At 40.7% G+C, this 16,495-nt stretch overlaps 1 protein-coding gene across 5 annotated transcripts in view; it reads right to left on the bottom strand.

The window, feature by feature from the left end:
• Positions 1 to 67: 67 nt before the first annotated feature.
• The window catches only part of ABI1 (abl interactor 1), a 77,347-nt gene continuing 60,919 nt past the window's right edge, over positions 68 to 16,495 (bottom strand). For 2 of the 5 annotated variants that reach the window (XM_077173794.1, XM_054654788.2), the window contains 7 exons: positions 14,500 to 14,640; positions 12,391 to 12,491; positions 11,387 to 11,461; positions 9,617 to 9,793; positions 6,696 to 6,782; positions 2,372 to 2,557; positions 68 to 759 (listed from right to left, as the gene is read on the bottom strand). In XM_077173794.1, the coding sequence (XP_077029909.1) occupies positions 584 to 759; positions 2,372 to 2,557; positions 6,696 to 6,782; positions 9,617 to 9,793; positions 11,387 to 11,461; positions 12,391 to 12,491; positions 14,500 to 14,640 (943 nt within the window). In that variant the 3' untranslated portion in view covers positions 68 to 583. The remainder of the gene's footprint in view (positions 760 to 2,371; positions 2,558 to 6,695; positions 6,783 to 9,616; positions 9,794 to 11,386; positions 11,462 to 12,390; positions 12,492 to 14,499; positions 14,641 to 16,495) is intronic. The other 3 variants (XM_054654732.2, XM_054654723.2, XM_054654796.2) reach the window with 3 other exon arrangements.

The following is a 16,495-nucleotide window of genomic DNA, read 5'->3' as shown; positions in this document are numbered from 1 at the left end:
AAACAACTCATTGTAATAGACTTTAGTGAGAATACTCCAGGTAAAGATTACAACAATTGGAAGCATCTTGGATTTTTAAAAAAGTATATTTCAATACATAAGTTTGTATGCATGCTTTAAACAAATATAATTCAAGAATGAGCAAAGAGTCTAAACAAAAAGTAATATGACCAGCACTAACATTAAACTTCTCATCCAGGTTTTAATATGTTAGTCTAACGTAGTGTTAGTTACCATGCTGTACTGAAAAATGTAATGGCACAATCTGATCATGGTTCATTAAATATTATACCCTACTTCCCCATAATAATTAGGCTGGTCATAAAATTAACAATGCATAAGTAAATAAGTATAACCAGTTATAGACAGTTGCTTGTTTTACAAATTGCCATCAGGTAAGACATACTGTCCCCAGAGACTCAGAGATGGACATTCAATCATACCATTAAAACAGTATGGCCTGAAGAAATGGGCACAATTTTTTGAAAGTATATTAAGACAATTCTGTTAGCTTTTAGTTACCCCTTGTAAATAATCATGGTATGACTTGAATACAAGACCAAACTTTGAAAAGCAAAGGATTTTAATCGGCATAGTGCATGATTGATTCAACATAATTCCCAGGAAACAAGCCAGTTACTCGATTGCAAACTCCTTCATACCAGCCGTCATCGTTCTTCTTTATCACATAAATGATTGCACCCTCCATAAACGACAGCTCATCGTCTTTGTCCTTTGTATAGTCATATATAGCAACAACTGTGGAATAAACAGGGACACATTTAGCATTTTATTAATAGCAACAGTATTAAAAAACAATTGTACTTCAGAAAATATTAAAAGATTAGTTTGCTGTCGTGGGATTTTCAGTAATGAATTCGTGTGCTTTTCCTGTTGAACACTAAGCCCAGAAATTAGAATTTCACTTTCCTTGCAACATTAGCTAGCACTAAGAAGTGTGTGTTACTAACTAGACACTCAGTTAAACTGCTGGCAGAGAAGTACATCCAACTGTGACACAGTAAAGTGGGGCTTATGGACACTTAAAAGCTGAGTTAGGGAACACCTGACTTGTGTGGTACCCATTTCTGACCAGATTACCTCAATAGCATGTGGATCTCTTAGTATGAATCTCTTGATTAGAACAAAAATATTGTACAAAAATCATTCCACTGAGGCCCCTGTTGGCACATCAGTGTGGCCCTGCACACCTCACTGCTAAGCCGTTGCACACAGATGAATGGGCATTCCTACAGAGCTTTTGTGTCCTCAGGAATTCTGGCACTACGTTTCAAGGAGCTGCACTGAGGGCAAGTAGGAAAGTTGCTGAAGAGTGTAGAAGCAACATCTGCTATTTTCAGTACCAGCTTGGTATTACCTTACTCTTACCAACCTCCAGCTTGCTGTGTGCCATTAACAAAGCAGAGATTTCCCCAAGGAAAGAATGTTGCCACCACCAATGCTGGAGTTAAAAACTACCACTGTGAATATACAGACTTCAGACATCCCAGCCTTAGCCTTCCCAAGTTAACATGGATTTATGCAATTGATCAGCTTTATGAATTCCAAGAATCCACTATTTTACACCTACATATATTCCCAACTATCTGCTGTCTTAATGCCTAGCAATGCTGTGCTGTATCAGTTATTTTCATCCCATGGGTATGTCCTGCACACAGTCCAGCTCAAGTGAAGAGGGAACACAGGAGCTCTGCCACAAACACCACAAGTACCTGGCCCCATTTTGTACTTACTGCAGCACCAGCCAGCTCATGAGAAAACTGGCAGCACTGCTGCTGACAAAATGGTCAGTGCTACAACACAGACAACTCCGCTGGCAGGAAATCTGCTTGTCCATTATTTATGGGAAGAGATGTTTACTACGTGACTTCATACCTAAGCACAGTTCACAGTCTGCTGATCTGGAGTCACTGATAAATCTCCAAGGAGACCAACACATTTTCTAGTTCAAAGTTTAATAATCCACTCTAGTAATCTAGTGTGATGAGATAAATACAGCTTGGAATTTCTGTCCATTTTGCAGCAGTCTGTAGATGACTGCCCAGCAATCCTGAGGTAGGTACAGTCCAGCTTATCAAAGATGAAAGCCATCCAATTTACACCTGCTTCCTGTGAAGAAACTTGCTTTTTCACCCATTCTAGAATGCCTGAAGGTATGTTATAATTTGTCCAAAGAAGGATTATGTCTTACCACATTAGGTGTAGACACAAACTAAGGAAAGCACGGCTTGAGTTCTGACTTAGAAGGGACAAAACGTGGGTCTGATGAAAACAGTCAAAGTCCTTCATTCCCTCCCGACACCATTAATGCCCTGATACTGCACTAACACAGCTGCAGTGCTTCTCTTACCTTTCTCTATGTAGTTTTTAGGTGCCCAAGCAGGATCTCCATCTGCATAGGGATCGCTGTACTGCACAACAGCAGCCTCCTCATCCTCATAATCCACAGGTGGTGGGGGTGGAGGAGGAGGAGAGTCATCAAACATCGGCATCTCATCGGGAGGCGGCGGCGGGGGAGGAGTGGGGCTATCAGCAACTAGAAACATTTGGAGATTATTGTTTTCTCTTAAATCAAGACAGTGTGGAGATGCAAACAAACCTGAGGCTGTACACTGTAAATAAAAGAGCTGGGGGGACAACACACACAGCATGCACTATAATACCATGCACTGATTAGAAACAGAGGCTTTGTATTAACAGCTACAACACACAACTCTATTTGTTATTAGTGGTCCAATCTATGTGTAAATGCTACTAGAGTCAAAGCACATGCTGCGGGGCATAAGCTGAACATCAGCAGAGAGGAAAGCTTCCTGCTCCAATGTCCATGCGCTGCAGCGGTAGCTATGGAGGACTCGAGTGGCACCCTCTGAGCCAGGCAGCAACAGCCTCTGACTGGGCCAGCAGCTTGACTGGCTTTTAACAAATCCTTTGTCTGTAACAGTCACTTCAATTTACTTCTGAACACTGCTTCCTTGGATTCCTTCTCTCTCAGAGCTAGCATTAGGGAACAAAAAGATCTGGTGTGGATCAAAAATACTAGTCTCTTCCCTTTTTTAAGATTCAACCAGGTAAGAGGAAGCCAAGTAATCCTTCTGCAGAAGAAAAGCTTTGTAGAGATCCTTATCTTGCAGACTAGTTTGTGTGTGTGACATTCAGGAGTCAATAAATGAAAAACAATGACAGGCAGCTGCTGCTCTTAGAGAAAAAGTACTCAAGGAATTAAATGTATAATCCAAACTGTCAAATCCCTGCCCTGAGACTCTCCAACCAGCACAGTTAAAAGTTGCTTTGGGAAAGGAAAAAAGAGAAAGGCATTATGGTACAAATCACTTTTAAAATCAGTTCATTAAATTAGTTTCCAGTAACACTGACAGCAGCTGGCAGCAAAATAGGGAGATGGCATACTCATATGCAGGACATCAAGTCACTTATGCTATTCCTAGGGAGATGTGGTCCACCATACATGGCCCTGGTGTAAGCACTATGGAGCCACAAGTTACTGAAAGGAAGCTACTGTTACTGACAGCAATTTGGTTACATAGCAACACAGATTCATTTTCAAGAGATCTGGGATTCTGCACACTGAAAACACAGCCTGAAAACTACTGCTCTAGGCAGGGTTTGATGGAACAAGGCATCAGGCCTCAGAATATGCAGCTCCAGCACACAAATTTTGAAAAGAAAGCCAAGCAACAGAGAAAGAGCAACACTGCACTGAATGAAGCTTTAACTACTGATAGTTACAATGGCACTGGAGATTAGAAATAGGGGTTTTGTTTACTTAAACACTTTTTACTTTTGGCTGGTCACTACTCTAGTGGTGACTTAACCTTTGCTCTTCAGCCCCATGCCCCTGATGAGCGATTTGGGCACAGCTCCCATGTCCTGTCTGGGTCAGACTGGCTGCACTGGGACAGGTCTGGCACCTGCTGCCAGGGGCAAAACGGGGCAGGAACTGCTGGGGCAGGGACTGCCTCAGCACAGGCATCCAGCCTGCTCCCTTCCCTTGAAGGGCCAATTCTTCACCTGCAACAAGCCCAGCTCCTCTTCAACTTGACCAGCTGAGCTCAACACCCCACAGCTCTCTCCATCAGTAAGACTGGCTGCCACTGTATTTATTAGTGATTCCTCTCCCACACAGAAGCCCATTTGTGTCACTTGGAGACAGACTAACAAAGTCTTTGGTGGAGTGAATGCTGTGTCCTGCCCGTTACTGAATAGCACTCACAGACAGGCTTCATTAATCCACCACAGACACATGACAACACTGTTTATGAATGGACTGGTTTTGTGCTGCAGTTTAGCACATCTTCCACAAATGTATTTCTCCCCCTAGTTTCTGTCTGCAGCCAGGGGAAAAAAAAAAACAGAGTTGAAACAACAATCATTTGAGATCTTGAGAAATCCTTACCTTAGAAAATTTTTTTAAAAATTTAAGTGCAAAAAAAAGTTACATTTATTCAACAATGAAGCTGCATATTTGAAAAGGAAAGAGAGCAGGAAATGCAAGTGTGAAAGCACCAAGACATACTCTAACTGAGAGGCAGTGCAGGAACTGCAAGCTTTATGGGAAACATTTAAAACAATTCAACTTTGCATTTAAACAAAGGGAGAGAATGGAACAGAAAATTAGACAAGTGCCACTGCACTCAAGTATCCCCTCGCCTCCTGGACCTTAACCTAGACTTCTTTTGGTTCTAAACTGAGCCAGACTCTAAGACAGCATCACTTCTCCTAGGGGAGGGAAATAAGCATGCACAAAGCCACTTTAAATGAGAAAGGGTAAAGGGATGAGTATTTATATAGCTCCAAACTGAGATCTTCTCTTGTATGCATTCCCATCCTTGCTCTTTAAACAGGGACCAGCAGACTCCTTGTGAAAGGACTGGGTGTGAGAGTACAGCAACTCAAATCAGCTGTCCCTGAGCACCAGACACACTGGAAAACCTCTCTGGAGGAGATGCTCACAGTTTGGTCACAGGAAAAAATGAAGAGGCATTGCATAGTTTCTAAGCCCTCTATGTCCTTGTCCTCTGAAAGAAGCCCACAAGCAGTCTGCTTTCCAAACCTGCAGATCTCTATGATAAGGAAAAGACAAGTCTACCCACGTCTCCCTAACACCAGAGACTTCTTGAGAAAACAAGACTGATGGAAGTCCAGCACACAATGCCAAAACCCAAGAGCAGCCTCTACAGCCAGCTCTGCTGAGCGTATGCGCAGGCTGCCACACGCACCCCTGCCTCTGGAAGGAGGCAGCAGCTCCAAGCCATACTCATTATAGAACTTTCCAACCCAAGAGACTATTAAAGGAAATAAAATACAATTCCTATGACCAGATTTCAAGCTTCAGCTGGTTTTGCTGCAATCTCATCCACGAGTCAGCTTGCATTCTGCTGTTGCACGCACAAGTCAGTCCGTCCCTTTCACCTCTGCTCTCCCAAGGGCTGTGTTATCTCCAGGAGGACAATACTCAGAACAATTGAGAAGCAGGTGTCAATTTTCTCAAGTTTATCTGCAAGTGAAGATATTTGGTAACCTTCATCTTCAGCAGGTTTACCTCTACACTTACTATTTTGGAAAAGTTTTCAACACAATTTTGTGGCACACTATTCTACATCAACGTGATTCTTGCTGTTTACCTAGCACAGCACCAAAATACCTTCTTTTTGAAAAAGAACCAGAGAGATGTCTCTGATCTCATGGGGAATGCTCAGAACATGAACATTTAAAAGCTCTAATGGAAAGCAGAACAGCAACACTACTCAGACCTGTGGTCCCTAAATGGATGCTGCAGCTATATAGCCAACTGTGTAGTAGTAGCCCCTGAGATCTTAGCAAATCTCAAAATGGTTCCCAAACACTTTAAAAGCATTTTTTATTTACTTCATACTCTATCTATATCACATTTAATCTGCTGTTTACAGAACTGCAACAAACTCCAACTGAAAAGGATATCTCCAGATCAGGAACACTACTTTACACTTGCACTAGCACTTGAGACAGTAACACTCACCTGAAGGGAATCAAGCAGTAATGGTAAAAGCAGAGATACCAGTATAAACACAGCACAGCTAGAGAGCACCTCTCACAAACCTAACAAGCAGAGCTATGCTGCTAGAAGCTCAGCAGGGAAATAGGAGAACACAAAGAAATGGAGAATGAAAGGCTGCTGAGAGGAGAGATGCCTTACAAGCTCCTTTGTAATGCATTAGATCTTAAGACTGCACATTTTTAATTTGACTGTACAGCTTGCTGAAAAATGCTACAGTATTGGAATCAATGGTTACACATTACATGTTCTGACAGTCTACATAAGCCCTTCTAATAAAAACTGATCAATTAACCCTACTGAAAAAGGCAGGGTGATTCAACATGAAATTAGTATTTTCAATTAAAATACAATTTTATATTCACACCAAACATATGCCACATTTCGCGCTGTACTTCTGTAATAAATTTGCAGTTCAGGACTTAAATGGGTCAGTAATAATCATGCACGTGTTATAAAATATTGAAGAGTGTGCCCTTCAGCTCCAATAGCATATTGACACTAGAATGCAAGATGGTATTAGCTTCTGGAAAAGGAAACAAAATAGAGTCTGACTTGCCAGCCATGCATGCTAGAAGAGAGTAGGCTCTACCCTTTAACAGCTCAGCTTGTCCAAACTTACTGTTTTCCTGCACCCTGGCCACGAAGCCTGTGAGAGGTATCTGTGGAGTCAACTGAGGCATAGGGGGAGGGGGTGGAGCAATAGAAACTGGTAGCAACACACACACCAAATCGGGAAAGTCAAATGGACAAAGGAAAAAAAAAAAAGGGAACAAACAAAAGCAGCCGTCAGTAACGAGGACCACAAAACAAAGTATGTAAAGAACAACAAGAACACACACACACAAGAACCTTCTTCAAGCTTGTGTTTCCAACAAGGCTGAATTTGTGGTTAGCCAATGGAGGATCAAAAGCAAAGCATGCCCGTGTTCAGCCAGGGAACAGCTGAGTGCAGGCTGCGTGGCTGGAAGCTCCCAGGGTGCGTGTGAAGGTTCCTGCTCTGTCACACATTTTGTGTGCTCACCTGGGGAGCACAGAAAATTGAGCTTTTGTCTTGCTGCTAAATAAGGATTACTCAATTTAGCAGCTCTCTTTTCAAAGTGAGCTACTAGAAGTAGAGGTGATGTTTTGCAGGATTCTGGACTCCCTCTAAAATCAAAGTGGAGCACTGTATCAAGTGCAGCAAAGCAGCACTGACACAGAGCAAATACAACTTTTGCAAGGGGCACAATGTTTTAGCATCAATACTTCTCAGTCACACAAAGAGCACCTCCCACCACTGTGCTCTGCTGGGACAGGGGCAGTCAGCTAGCTTACTGCAGTTTTGTTTTTCTCAAAAAAAGGGACCTTGTTGCTTGCTGGTAGAAAAAAATAGATGGGTCTAGAGTGGAGACTTTATGAAGTCTTCTGTGGTGAGAGGGCACCCAGCAACCAAAAAGGCTGGCAAAGGCTTCAACAGCTCAGAGTGGCTACAGGAGCATGCAGAGCTCCCCAGGAAGCCCTTGCAAGCTCATCTTCTGTGAGGTATGTGCCTGTCTGGTGAGTAATGAGACCTGTGACCACACCTGTGCTCAGAGACACTGAGCTGACAGCCCCAATGTTCAACTGCTCCCTGCACAGGTAGGGAATGGGAGCAGTAGGGCAAGCCACTCAAACTATCAGCTCTGGCAGGACATCTCCCCCTTAAGTGCAAGGAATGAAAAGCATAAAACAAAACTCCACCCAGAAACTCAACAAAACATCAACTCATTTTTTTATACAGTGTCCCTTCTCAGTGGAATTTCTCTTGCACTGGAGCAGAGAAATTTCTGTGAAGGTGGGAATTCAGCATGGTAATAAATCCAGTTGGAACCAAATTTGAAAGAGGTTCTGTTCTTCCAAGTAAGCAACAGTTTTAAATAAAGCTTTAACTAAGATTAATGTCTGATGAATTAAAATGAAGCATTTAGTTCATTACAAAACCAATAATCAAATAAACTGTATGGGATAAATGATTGATAAAAACAGGAGAACAAACAGTGTTTCACAAAATTGAAGTAAACATCTAAGAAAAACCAGAGCATTTGTTAGCACGAAAAGTAAAATCTTAAGGCAACATGGGACCTGGGTTTAATGTCAAGACAGTAGCACTAAAAAAATAATCACCAGTTACAGAAACAGAGGAAAACAGTTTCAAGTAGCAAAACACACCCATCAAAATACTGTTTAAAAAATGCTGACCATCAGTATTTTGAAAACACCAGAGAGGCTAGATTAAGAAACAGCACCTGCATTTGAGCAAAAAATTGCTTTGGACAAATGTAAACATTCAGAAAAAGTGGTGTGCACAGCATTTAAGACAACTGAACTATTCCCAGAAGTAAAATCCTGTTTATTTAATGAAACTCAACTGTTCAGGCAGGAGGGAGTTTCTGTTGTTATGGTGAATTAATTTGGAGGAATGAGAATGTGGAGGAAAATGAAATGCTAGTATGGGTGAGCAGGAGTAGGAGGAAAATCAGGTTTGGAAAAAAAGAAAAGATAGATACTGTGTCTGCATATAAAAATACTTTCTGACAAATGTAATACTTCTAGACTACTCAGAAAACCCTTCACTTTGGTGTCCCAAGTATTTTAAAAGCATTCTTTTCTTAAGAGTAAGTACACAACAGCAAACACTGGTCTAAAAGAGATCTTGAACACAAACATCAACATTTCATTTCAAAAGAAATATTCCTCTGAAGTTTAAAGACTTGGCATTCTGAACACTACCAAGAAAAAACATTATACAACTACCACTCCTCGATGTGTACTTGCTCAAAATTTATGGAAATGGCAAGGAAGAAGTTTCCTGATAGAGCTTCCTACCAGCAGCCAAGATCCTTATTTTGCAGATCTTTCTGCAGTGAACCTTGTTTGCCCTTCTGGGGCAGGAAGGCAGGAGGCTGCTGACTAAAACCTGCTCACTTGCCCAGGGCATCCATCCCTTCCCTCATCTCCTGCAGATGCTCCTACTAGTGTGAAAGCAGAGAAGTTGTCTGCTAAAAGAGAGAGACGGAGCTCCTTAACAGTCAAGCTTAAAGAAAAGAACAAAGGAGAAACTTGGAATCAGGAAAGGATTTAAGAAAGACACAGAGACAGGGAGGAACTGTGTGACAGGAACATGAACATTGTGCTCAGTATTCTTTTGCCACCATCCAAATAGTGGGGGAGTGTACTCCAATCACTTTAGGTCTCCCACAAAAAAACTGACCCTTGGTTTAGTTTATGTTCGCCAAGCACACCTGAAATGCCAAGTATATTGTGCTTATAATTAGACAGGCAATCCTAATAATTTCTTGTCATGAGTAACAGCGAACAAGTCAGGGGGGAAAACAGTATAATTGCAAATAGTGCAATCACTGTGCAATTTCAATACGGTTTTTCTTGTTTGTTTTTCCTTCTATTTCAGGAAAGAAAGTAGTAATCTCATTGATGCTTTTCATAAATGAATTAAAATGCCATGCATGCTTTTACAATCATTTTGCTCAAAACAGTTTGTGATTTCAGAGCTCAGCAGCTTACTTGAATTTTGAGAATAAAGAGGCCCGCCATTAACATGAGGTTGAGCAGAGAATGGGGCAGTCACAGAAGGATTCCGTCTGTATCCACCAGAAGATGCTGAAGAAGTGGTAGAGTTGTGTCGTGAGATTTGCCTGGTCATTGTGCCATACTGGGAACCAGGAGCTGAACCAGGAGCAGCTGAAAAGCATTAGCCAGAGGAACCAAGGAAAAGACTTAAGCAGAGCATTACTTGGGATAGAATGCAGAAAACAGAAAAAGTCCAGAACGTGGAAAATACTTGATTACAGTTCTCCAATAATTTAAGATCAGTAACAGGCAATTAACAGAAAAAACAAACATCCCCATTACAATCAATAATGAGAAAAAACACACAGAACATAAACCAACACTCATATAAAGGGCATTGAGAAATGCTGAGAGTACTTTGAGAGACTGGATTGAACTGGAAAACTGAATCCAACTCTTAAGTGTATCTCAATTATACTACATGCAATAATACCCTTTATTAAAAAGCACACAGAAAAAAATTCCACATTCTGCTCAAAACAAATTATTTCAATTGCAAAGCTGAACGTGCCTCCAATCTAATATAAAACAACACTCTAACAAAACAGTGAAACAAATGTCATGAGCTTCAGACATTTGGCACATTTATCAATCATATTTGCTGGTTGTGCTTTTATATTGATGGAATTTGTACTAACAAATCAGAATCACCAATTCCAGCTGACAAAGATGTCATTCGTTCTTCATGATAAACACCCATATTTACCTTCCATCTACTGGCTGCACAAACTTCAAGGTTAACAAAACAGTTTAAGTTCTTTCAGATTAACCTCTGACAGAAGGAAAATCACACCTTGCAAACTAATGAATCTCACATATTCTGGTTGCATGAATTAACACAATTCTCAAATGCAAAAGCTAGTTTGCAATAAAGTGGTTTCTGCTTTTAGATACATATATCATATAATTATATAAGACACAAACAGCAAGCAGACAGAAGTTTGCAGTCCTGTGATGCTATCCAAAGTCATTTTCACTTAACATTTCAGTAAGGGAGAGTGCAAAGGGTTACGTGGGTCAAAGCCTCCAAAGCTAGTTTCATAACTCAATCAATTATTCTTGTCATCAGCCTGTGACAGGAAAGGGTGGGGTATTTTTTCCTGTCTATTTTGAAAAGTACTACTTTTAGATCCCACCCTAACTGCTGTATGTAGTGCTTGAAGCAATTTCTCAAGAACTGCTAGTTCATATCCTCAAGTCTTCCAGTTTGACACCTGCCTGCAGCATTATGGAATCAAGGCCAAGCTACTGTGACAGACACTTGTGCTTTCCAGTCACTTTGTGCCCACAGAATAGAACACATACATCACCCTACACATAAACTACCATTTCTGAGCTAGAGTGCAACTGCTGTGACTTAGTTTCTGCTGCAGGAGTTACACAATATTCAATATTCAAGCAGATTCTGAGATCTTATAGATCAAATTAATTGGATCTTAGCTTAATTGGGAGCAGATTTCAGGCAACTAGCAGCCTTTTTTTCCATACCTAGTGCATGTAGCTTCAGAGGCTTTAACCATGGGAAATTAGTGGAGATTAGATTTGTTGAAAAAAAAAACCCCAAAAAATCCCAGAACTGATTTTTGTAATAAAATCACGTAGTCCCACTACAGAAGAAAAAACACCCTCACTGAGTTCATTAGGAAGAGGTGATTATTGATTATGCAGCATGTCTGCAATCACTTCAGCATTGTCAAGTCTCACCTATCAGACTGCCCATCGGGAGAGGTGGAGGCAGTGGTGGTGCTGGCGGGGCTCCAGGAGGAACAGAAATGTGTGCTAATAAAATAGTTTATATTCCTAATTAGGCCATATTATTTAAAGTTAAAAAAAAAAGTACAGGCACTTGATAGGCTTCCCAAACAAATATAAAAATTCAACTTCTGTTAACTAATACAAATTCAGACCCTGATCCTATCCAGGGCTCTGTACATGCCAATCTTTATTCTCATTGACTTTTACGGGATGCCAGATGATAGTAAGATTTCATGCCTATTTATACCACTGCAGGACCAGAAAAGGTCCTGGAAATGGAAAGCCTACATGTATATAAGGAAGTGAAGACTTGTCATCCAAGAAACAGAGAAATCTCTGCAATAGCAAAATTACATTACACCAAAACTCCACTATTTTCTTTTGTCTTACAGGCTTGCAAAACACAAAGTAAGTGACTGGGCTGGTTTGTTACTATGATAATAATAGTAAAGAAGGACCCTACTCAAACTCACCATTCATCCTTCTTAAACATAAGGGAGCGTACCTCCAACACAGAGAACCCTCATTGTTCTTTCCCCACAGATGGCAAAGTTAGCAGACTATTTCAGAAGCCAGTATTTCCCATTAAACATGTACATAGTTGCTGCTGCTCTCAGGGCATCCAGAAATGCCAAATTGTAGACACATTCAAAATTACAGTTAAGCTTTTAAAGGATACATTTGCCTTTTACTCCTCTTGTACACCCTTGATTGCCTTGTAAAAACATGGAGCAGCAAAAGTATTTTACTCATCCATTATTCAGTAACTGACTGAACTAACTACTCCTGGTAAAGAATTAAAACTTTAGACATCACTCAGCACTCCTAAGTGATTTCCTGAGTAGGACTGTACTTCAGGACAGTTTGTACCCCATCATGTTCAGCAACAGTCCCTGTGCAAACACAAGGAAGCAGCAGGCAGGCTGCAGCCAGCAGGAAGGAGTCCCACATACCTGGCCCGATGGTTGGCGGTGACGGGGTAGGCACGGCAATGGGAATGCCAATACTGCTGCTGCCACTGTTCTCCCGGCTGCCACTTCCTCCACTGCTGCCACTGTGTGCAAGGATAGAATGTAAGAAAATAGTGCAGAAGGTAGTCTCATACCTGAGGAGTTGCAGCTGCACTAATGACCAAAGATTAGGAACAGCCCTGCCCTTAATAGGCCACAGCTGTGTCCAATAAGAAGACAAGTGCTACTAAAGAGTGGGTTAGCTGGATGAGGAGAGAGTTGGAGTTTGTTGGCTGTGCTGTGAAGAAGGAGTTAGTGCTGTGAGGAGCTGCCCATGAGAAATCACCCAGAAGGTATAGAAGATTTACAATAAGGCGACAACACCACTGCACAAGAAAAACACAAGTATGAGCATCTCCTACAAAAGCATGTCAACAGTCACACTTCTTGTGTGAGCTCTTCCAGCCTAACTAACTCAATTACAGACTGTTGAAAACCTTCCTATTAAATGTCTCTGTCTTCACCTACAATTGCATACAGATAATAAAGTCTGGATGCATTACATTCCTAATAAATGGAATTAGCTAAGCTGATAAACATCACTATGAATAAAATGTGCAATTAAATGCTTCAAGAAATTAAAAGGTAATCAACCATGCAAGTTCTAGGCAATGGAATAACAACTGCAGGAGTAGTTCAGGGGCCTTGCAATAATTGAAAGTAGTATGCTGGGGCTGGAAGACTTCATGGCTAAACTCTAAATAATTATTTAAGATTAATTATGCTGTCAGCTGAAGGAATATTTCCTCTACTCAGAGCAGAAGTTTAGATTGCTACGTTTTCAACTGAGAATGGATATGATGAACCACCTGGGGAGGGGTATGGGGCATGGTGTGCTTAATTTTCTGTGTATGTAACACTCCCCACTACCCATGCTTACGTGTAAGTTTGTTTCTAAGACAGTCTGAAAGCTAACAGTACAGCCAGCTCAAAATTTGTCTAACTAATGTTATGTGATATGCAAATCAGAGGTCAGCAATGCAAAACATAGTAAACTATTGGATAACATTTCTAGACATGTCTTTGGAGGCTGTAACATTTATTTTCTTAGAAGGAAATGAAAAAGAATCAAAATTCAGGCAGAATCTATCCTTATTTGTATCTAAGAGCACTCCTTAGTTTAACTCTTGAATTTCTATGCATTAAATGGATAATGTAAAGGTAACTAATCACATAAGATGTTTTTAAGCCAAAACTTCATTTTAGTTCCTCCATATTAATTAAGAGTACTCAGTGAAGTTCTAGTTTATTTACCACTCCTGCATAGCTATAAATCAGTCAAGAGTCAAGTGCAAACCATTCAAATATATCTCTTTAGAAAATAACATTACAAAAAAGAAAATCAGTGATCTGAAATGGAAGCCAAGATAATTCCTTCAAAATTAGTGTTCTGTCTGCTGAAGACCTTGATCTTGTCACCATGGTTGCAGCTGAATTTCTAACTGCAGCCTACATAAAAGAAGATCTTGTGAGATGGGAGTGAGGAGCATTCACAGTAGCCAGCTAAACAGACTAACGAGATCCTCATGCAGCGACATTTAGAAATTATTTAAGTCTGACAGCATTTCATATCACCAACTGTGTCTAAAATACTCTCTCAGTCCCTGTTAGTGACCTACCATGTTTAACTGCCTACTGGGAGTTTTTAAGATAAGAAAAATATTAAGAAAGAAGCTCTCTAAAATACAAGGTAACCTTTTAACTAAATTGAATTCTTTGATCTGTTTTTTCCCTTGCAGTTTGAAGCCTGTGATAAAAATCAAATTGAAAAAAAATGAACTCACTCAAGAGACTCAGAGAAACATTTAGCCTTGCAATCCAAGAAGAAAATAACAAGTTTTAAAAAGCTACACTCAGAATATTGAATATGAAGGCACTTCTTCATGTTAGGAAGTCAGCAATGCAGTAAAGCTTTGCTGATGCAGTGGTAGAATAACTCACCTTTTCGCTTTTCAACAAAAAGCCAAGAGGCATAAAGCTTCAAGGCTTTTCTGTGACTTAGTAAGCATTGCCTTGCTAGGCAGGAGAGAGTTACTGTGTCAAACAGCCTACCTGTGTGTTCGTGGTCTCTGGTTCAAGGAAGCTGTCCTGCCTGGACTGTGCTGGCTGCCCAGCCTGGCAGGGCTGGTCATGTAATCATTCGGGACTGTTGGCGGTTTGACTGGCTCCAGGGTTTTGTAAGGAGTATTTCGTCTGGTCAAGGAAAAAAAGATTTGAAGAAAGAAAGATAAAGAAACAGAAGATTAAAAAGATAAATAAGTGAAGTTGTAAATCCATTTGCTTTCTAAATTTTTTGTTAAAGATCATGGCAGTGACCCTCACTGTGAAATAGTAAAATTCCAACGGGCAGGGTAGACAGGTCACACTCAACAGCTCAAAGTACTCTTACATAGATCCATACAAGTTGTCCTACAGCATATAGACTGGTCAAAAAAGCCAAAACTAAACTATCCACCTGAAATACATTATTTGAGCAACGTAACACACAATAGCTACATCTGCATAACACTCTGGGTAAACTGTCAGGACATGACAAATTTCCGCTGTACTAATCTCTTCTTCCCTCCCCCCTTTCCCTTGCCATCAGAATCCTTTCCAAAAGTATTCTTGGCTAAAGGTATTCATCTCATTAAGACATGAGCAAGGCTGAATCAAGATTCACAGAACAAGTGACATTTCAATCACCAGGACTTCTCCTAGGAGCACTGCTTCACACAGTAATCAAGCAACCTCATCTCACATAAGCAGATCTGAAAGTGCCTCATAGATGAGCTTCATTGTCTCCATTTTGTGCCCCAAGAAAGCAAAGCCCAGAGAACTCCAACTGAGCAGGCTGCATCAAGTCAGAAATATAACAGAGATCTTTCGAGATGTATTTACCAGACCCATTACTGCCATAAGAACAGCGCATTTATTGCACTGAATCACACAGCTCTTCAGTTCTCAGCAGTAACTGACAGGTCCATTGCAAAACACAGAATTTGGCAATGCACCAGAGCTAAGCAAAACCAAAAATACTGAACTGCTGGCTTTTAATAATTTGTTCAATTACTGGTTATAACAGAGTTGCTAAGTTATACAGCTTCCTGGCATTTTAAGAAACTTACTGACTTTCTCTCTACAGTATGAAAAGCAACAGTACTAGACTTACTTTTTCAAGGTTATTTCAGTTGGAAGCACAGTAACAGTCTTCCCTGTTTATCATTTTTATTTGGTAGTCTTTAGATCTCTACTGCTTACAACCAGAATACAAAATTTCTTCTTTTTTTGACAACTGATCTCTTTTGGCAGATCTATAGGTGGTGACACCCTGCATATTAAAATCATCTAGAGTTCTTCATATAGACAAGTTAATTTACAAACACCACAGTATCTGGAAACAGTTACAGTATTTCCACTTTTTTCTTTAACAGGTTTTAATAATAAATTGTTATAGATGGAAGATGAAGAACTGTTACAGATCAAAGACTGTTCAGATCTCCCCACCTCGCTGTCCTCCAATGTTTCAGGGTCATGCTGGGAGCCCTTGCCACCAGGGAGAGCTACAGGGAGCCCAGAGCCTTGCTTTGCTCCAGGACCCTCAAGGAATGACTTGAACTACTCCCACTACATCCACTTCCAGCAATTCACTTATTCTTCCATGGTACTTCAAACCAGAGCACCCAATGATTTCCACAATGTCTCTCTGGTCCTATGAAGAGACCCCTGCTTACTTCATCCCCTTTTGCTTTTCACTTTTTCACATTTCCATGCAGGACTCCCTTTAGATAGTCCTGCCCTGGAGGGACAAGCTGCACAACAGGCAGCAACTAATGACCAATGCTGCACACTAAGCTCATTCTGGTTTTACATACTTATCTCTGTTTGCTGGATCAAAGGGAGCAGAGTAGCATCCTTGCGGTTTCTAGCGATTTTTTTCTGCATAAATTAGGGTAAGTCATGCCTGTGATATTTCATGCCTTGGCAGAACACGGCTGCTCAAGACAAGAACTGTACTTCCTGAACAAGAAGGGCAGATAGAAATCTCTCTTACAAACCCACATTATTC

This window comes from Agelaius phoeniceus, chromosome 1 (genome assembly GCF_051311805.1).
Source record: "Agelaius phoeniceus isolate bAgePho1 chromosome 1, bAgePho1.hap1, whole genome shotgun sequence".
Taxonomy (NCBI): Eukaryota; Metazoa; Chordata; class Aves; order Passeriformes; family Icteridae; genus Agelaius; species Agelaius phoeniceus.
This window is presented reverse-complemented; position numbering and strand designations above follow the sequence as displayed.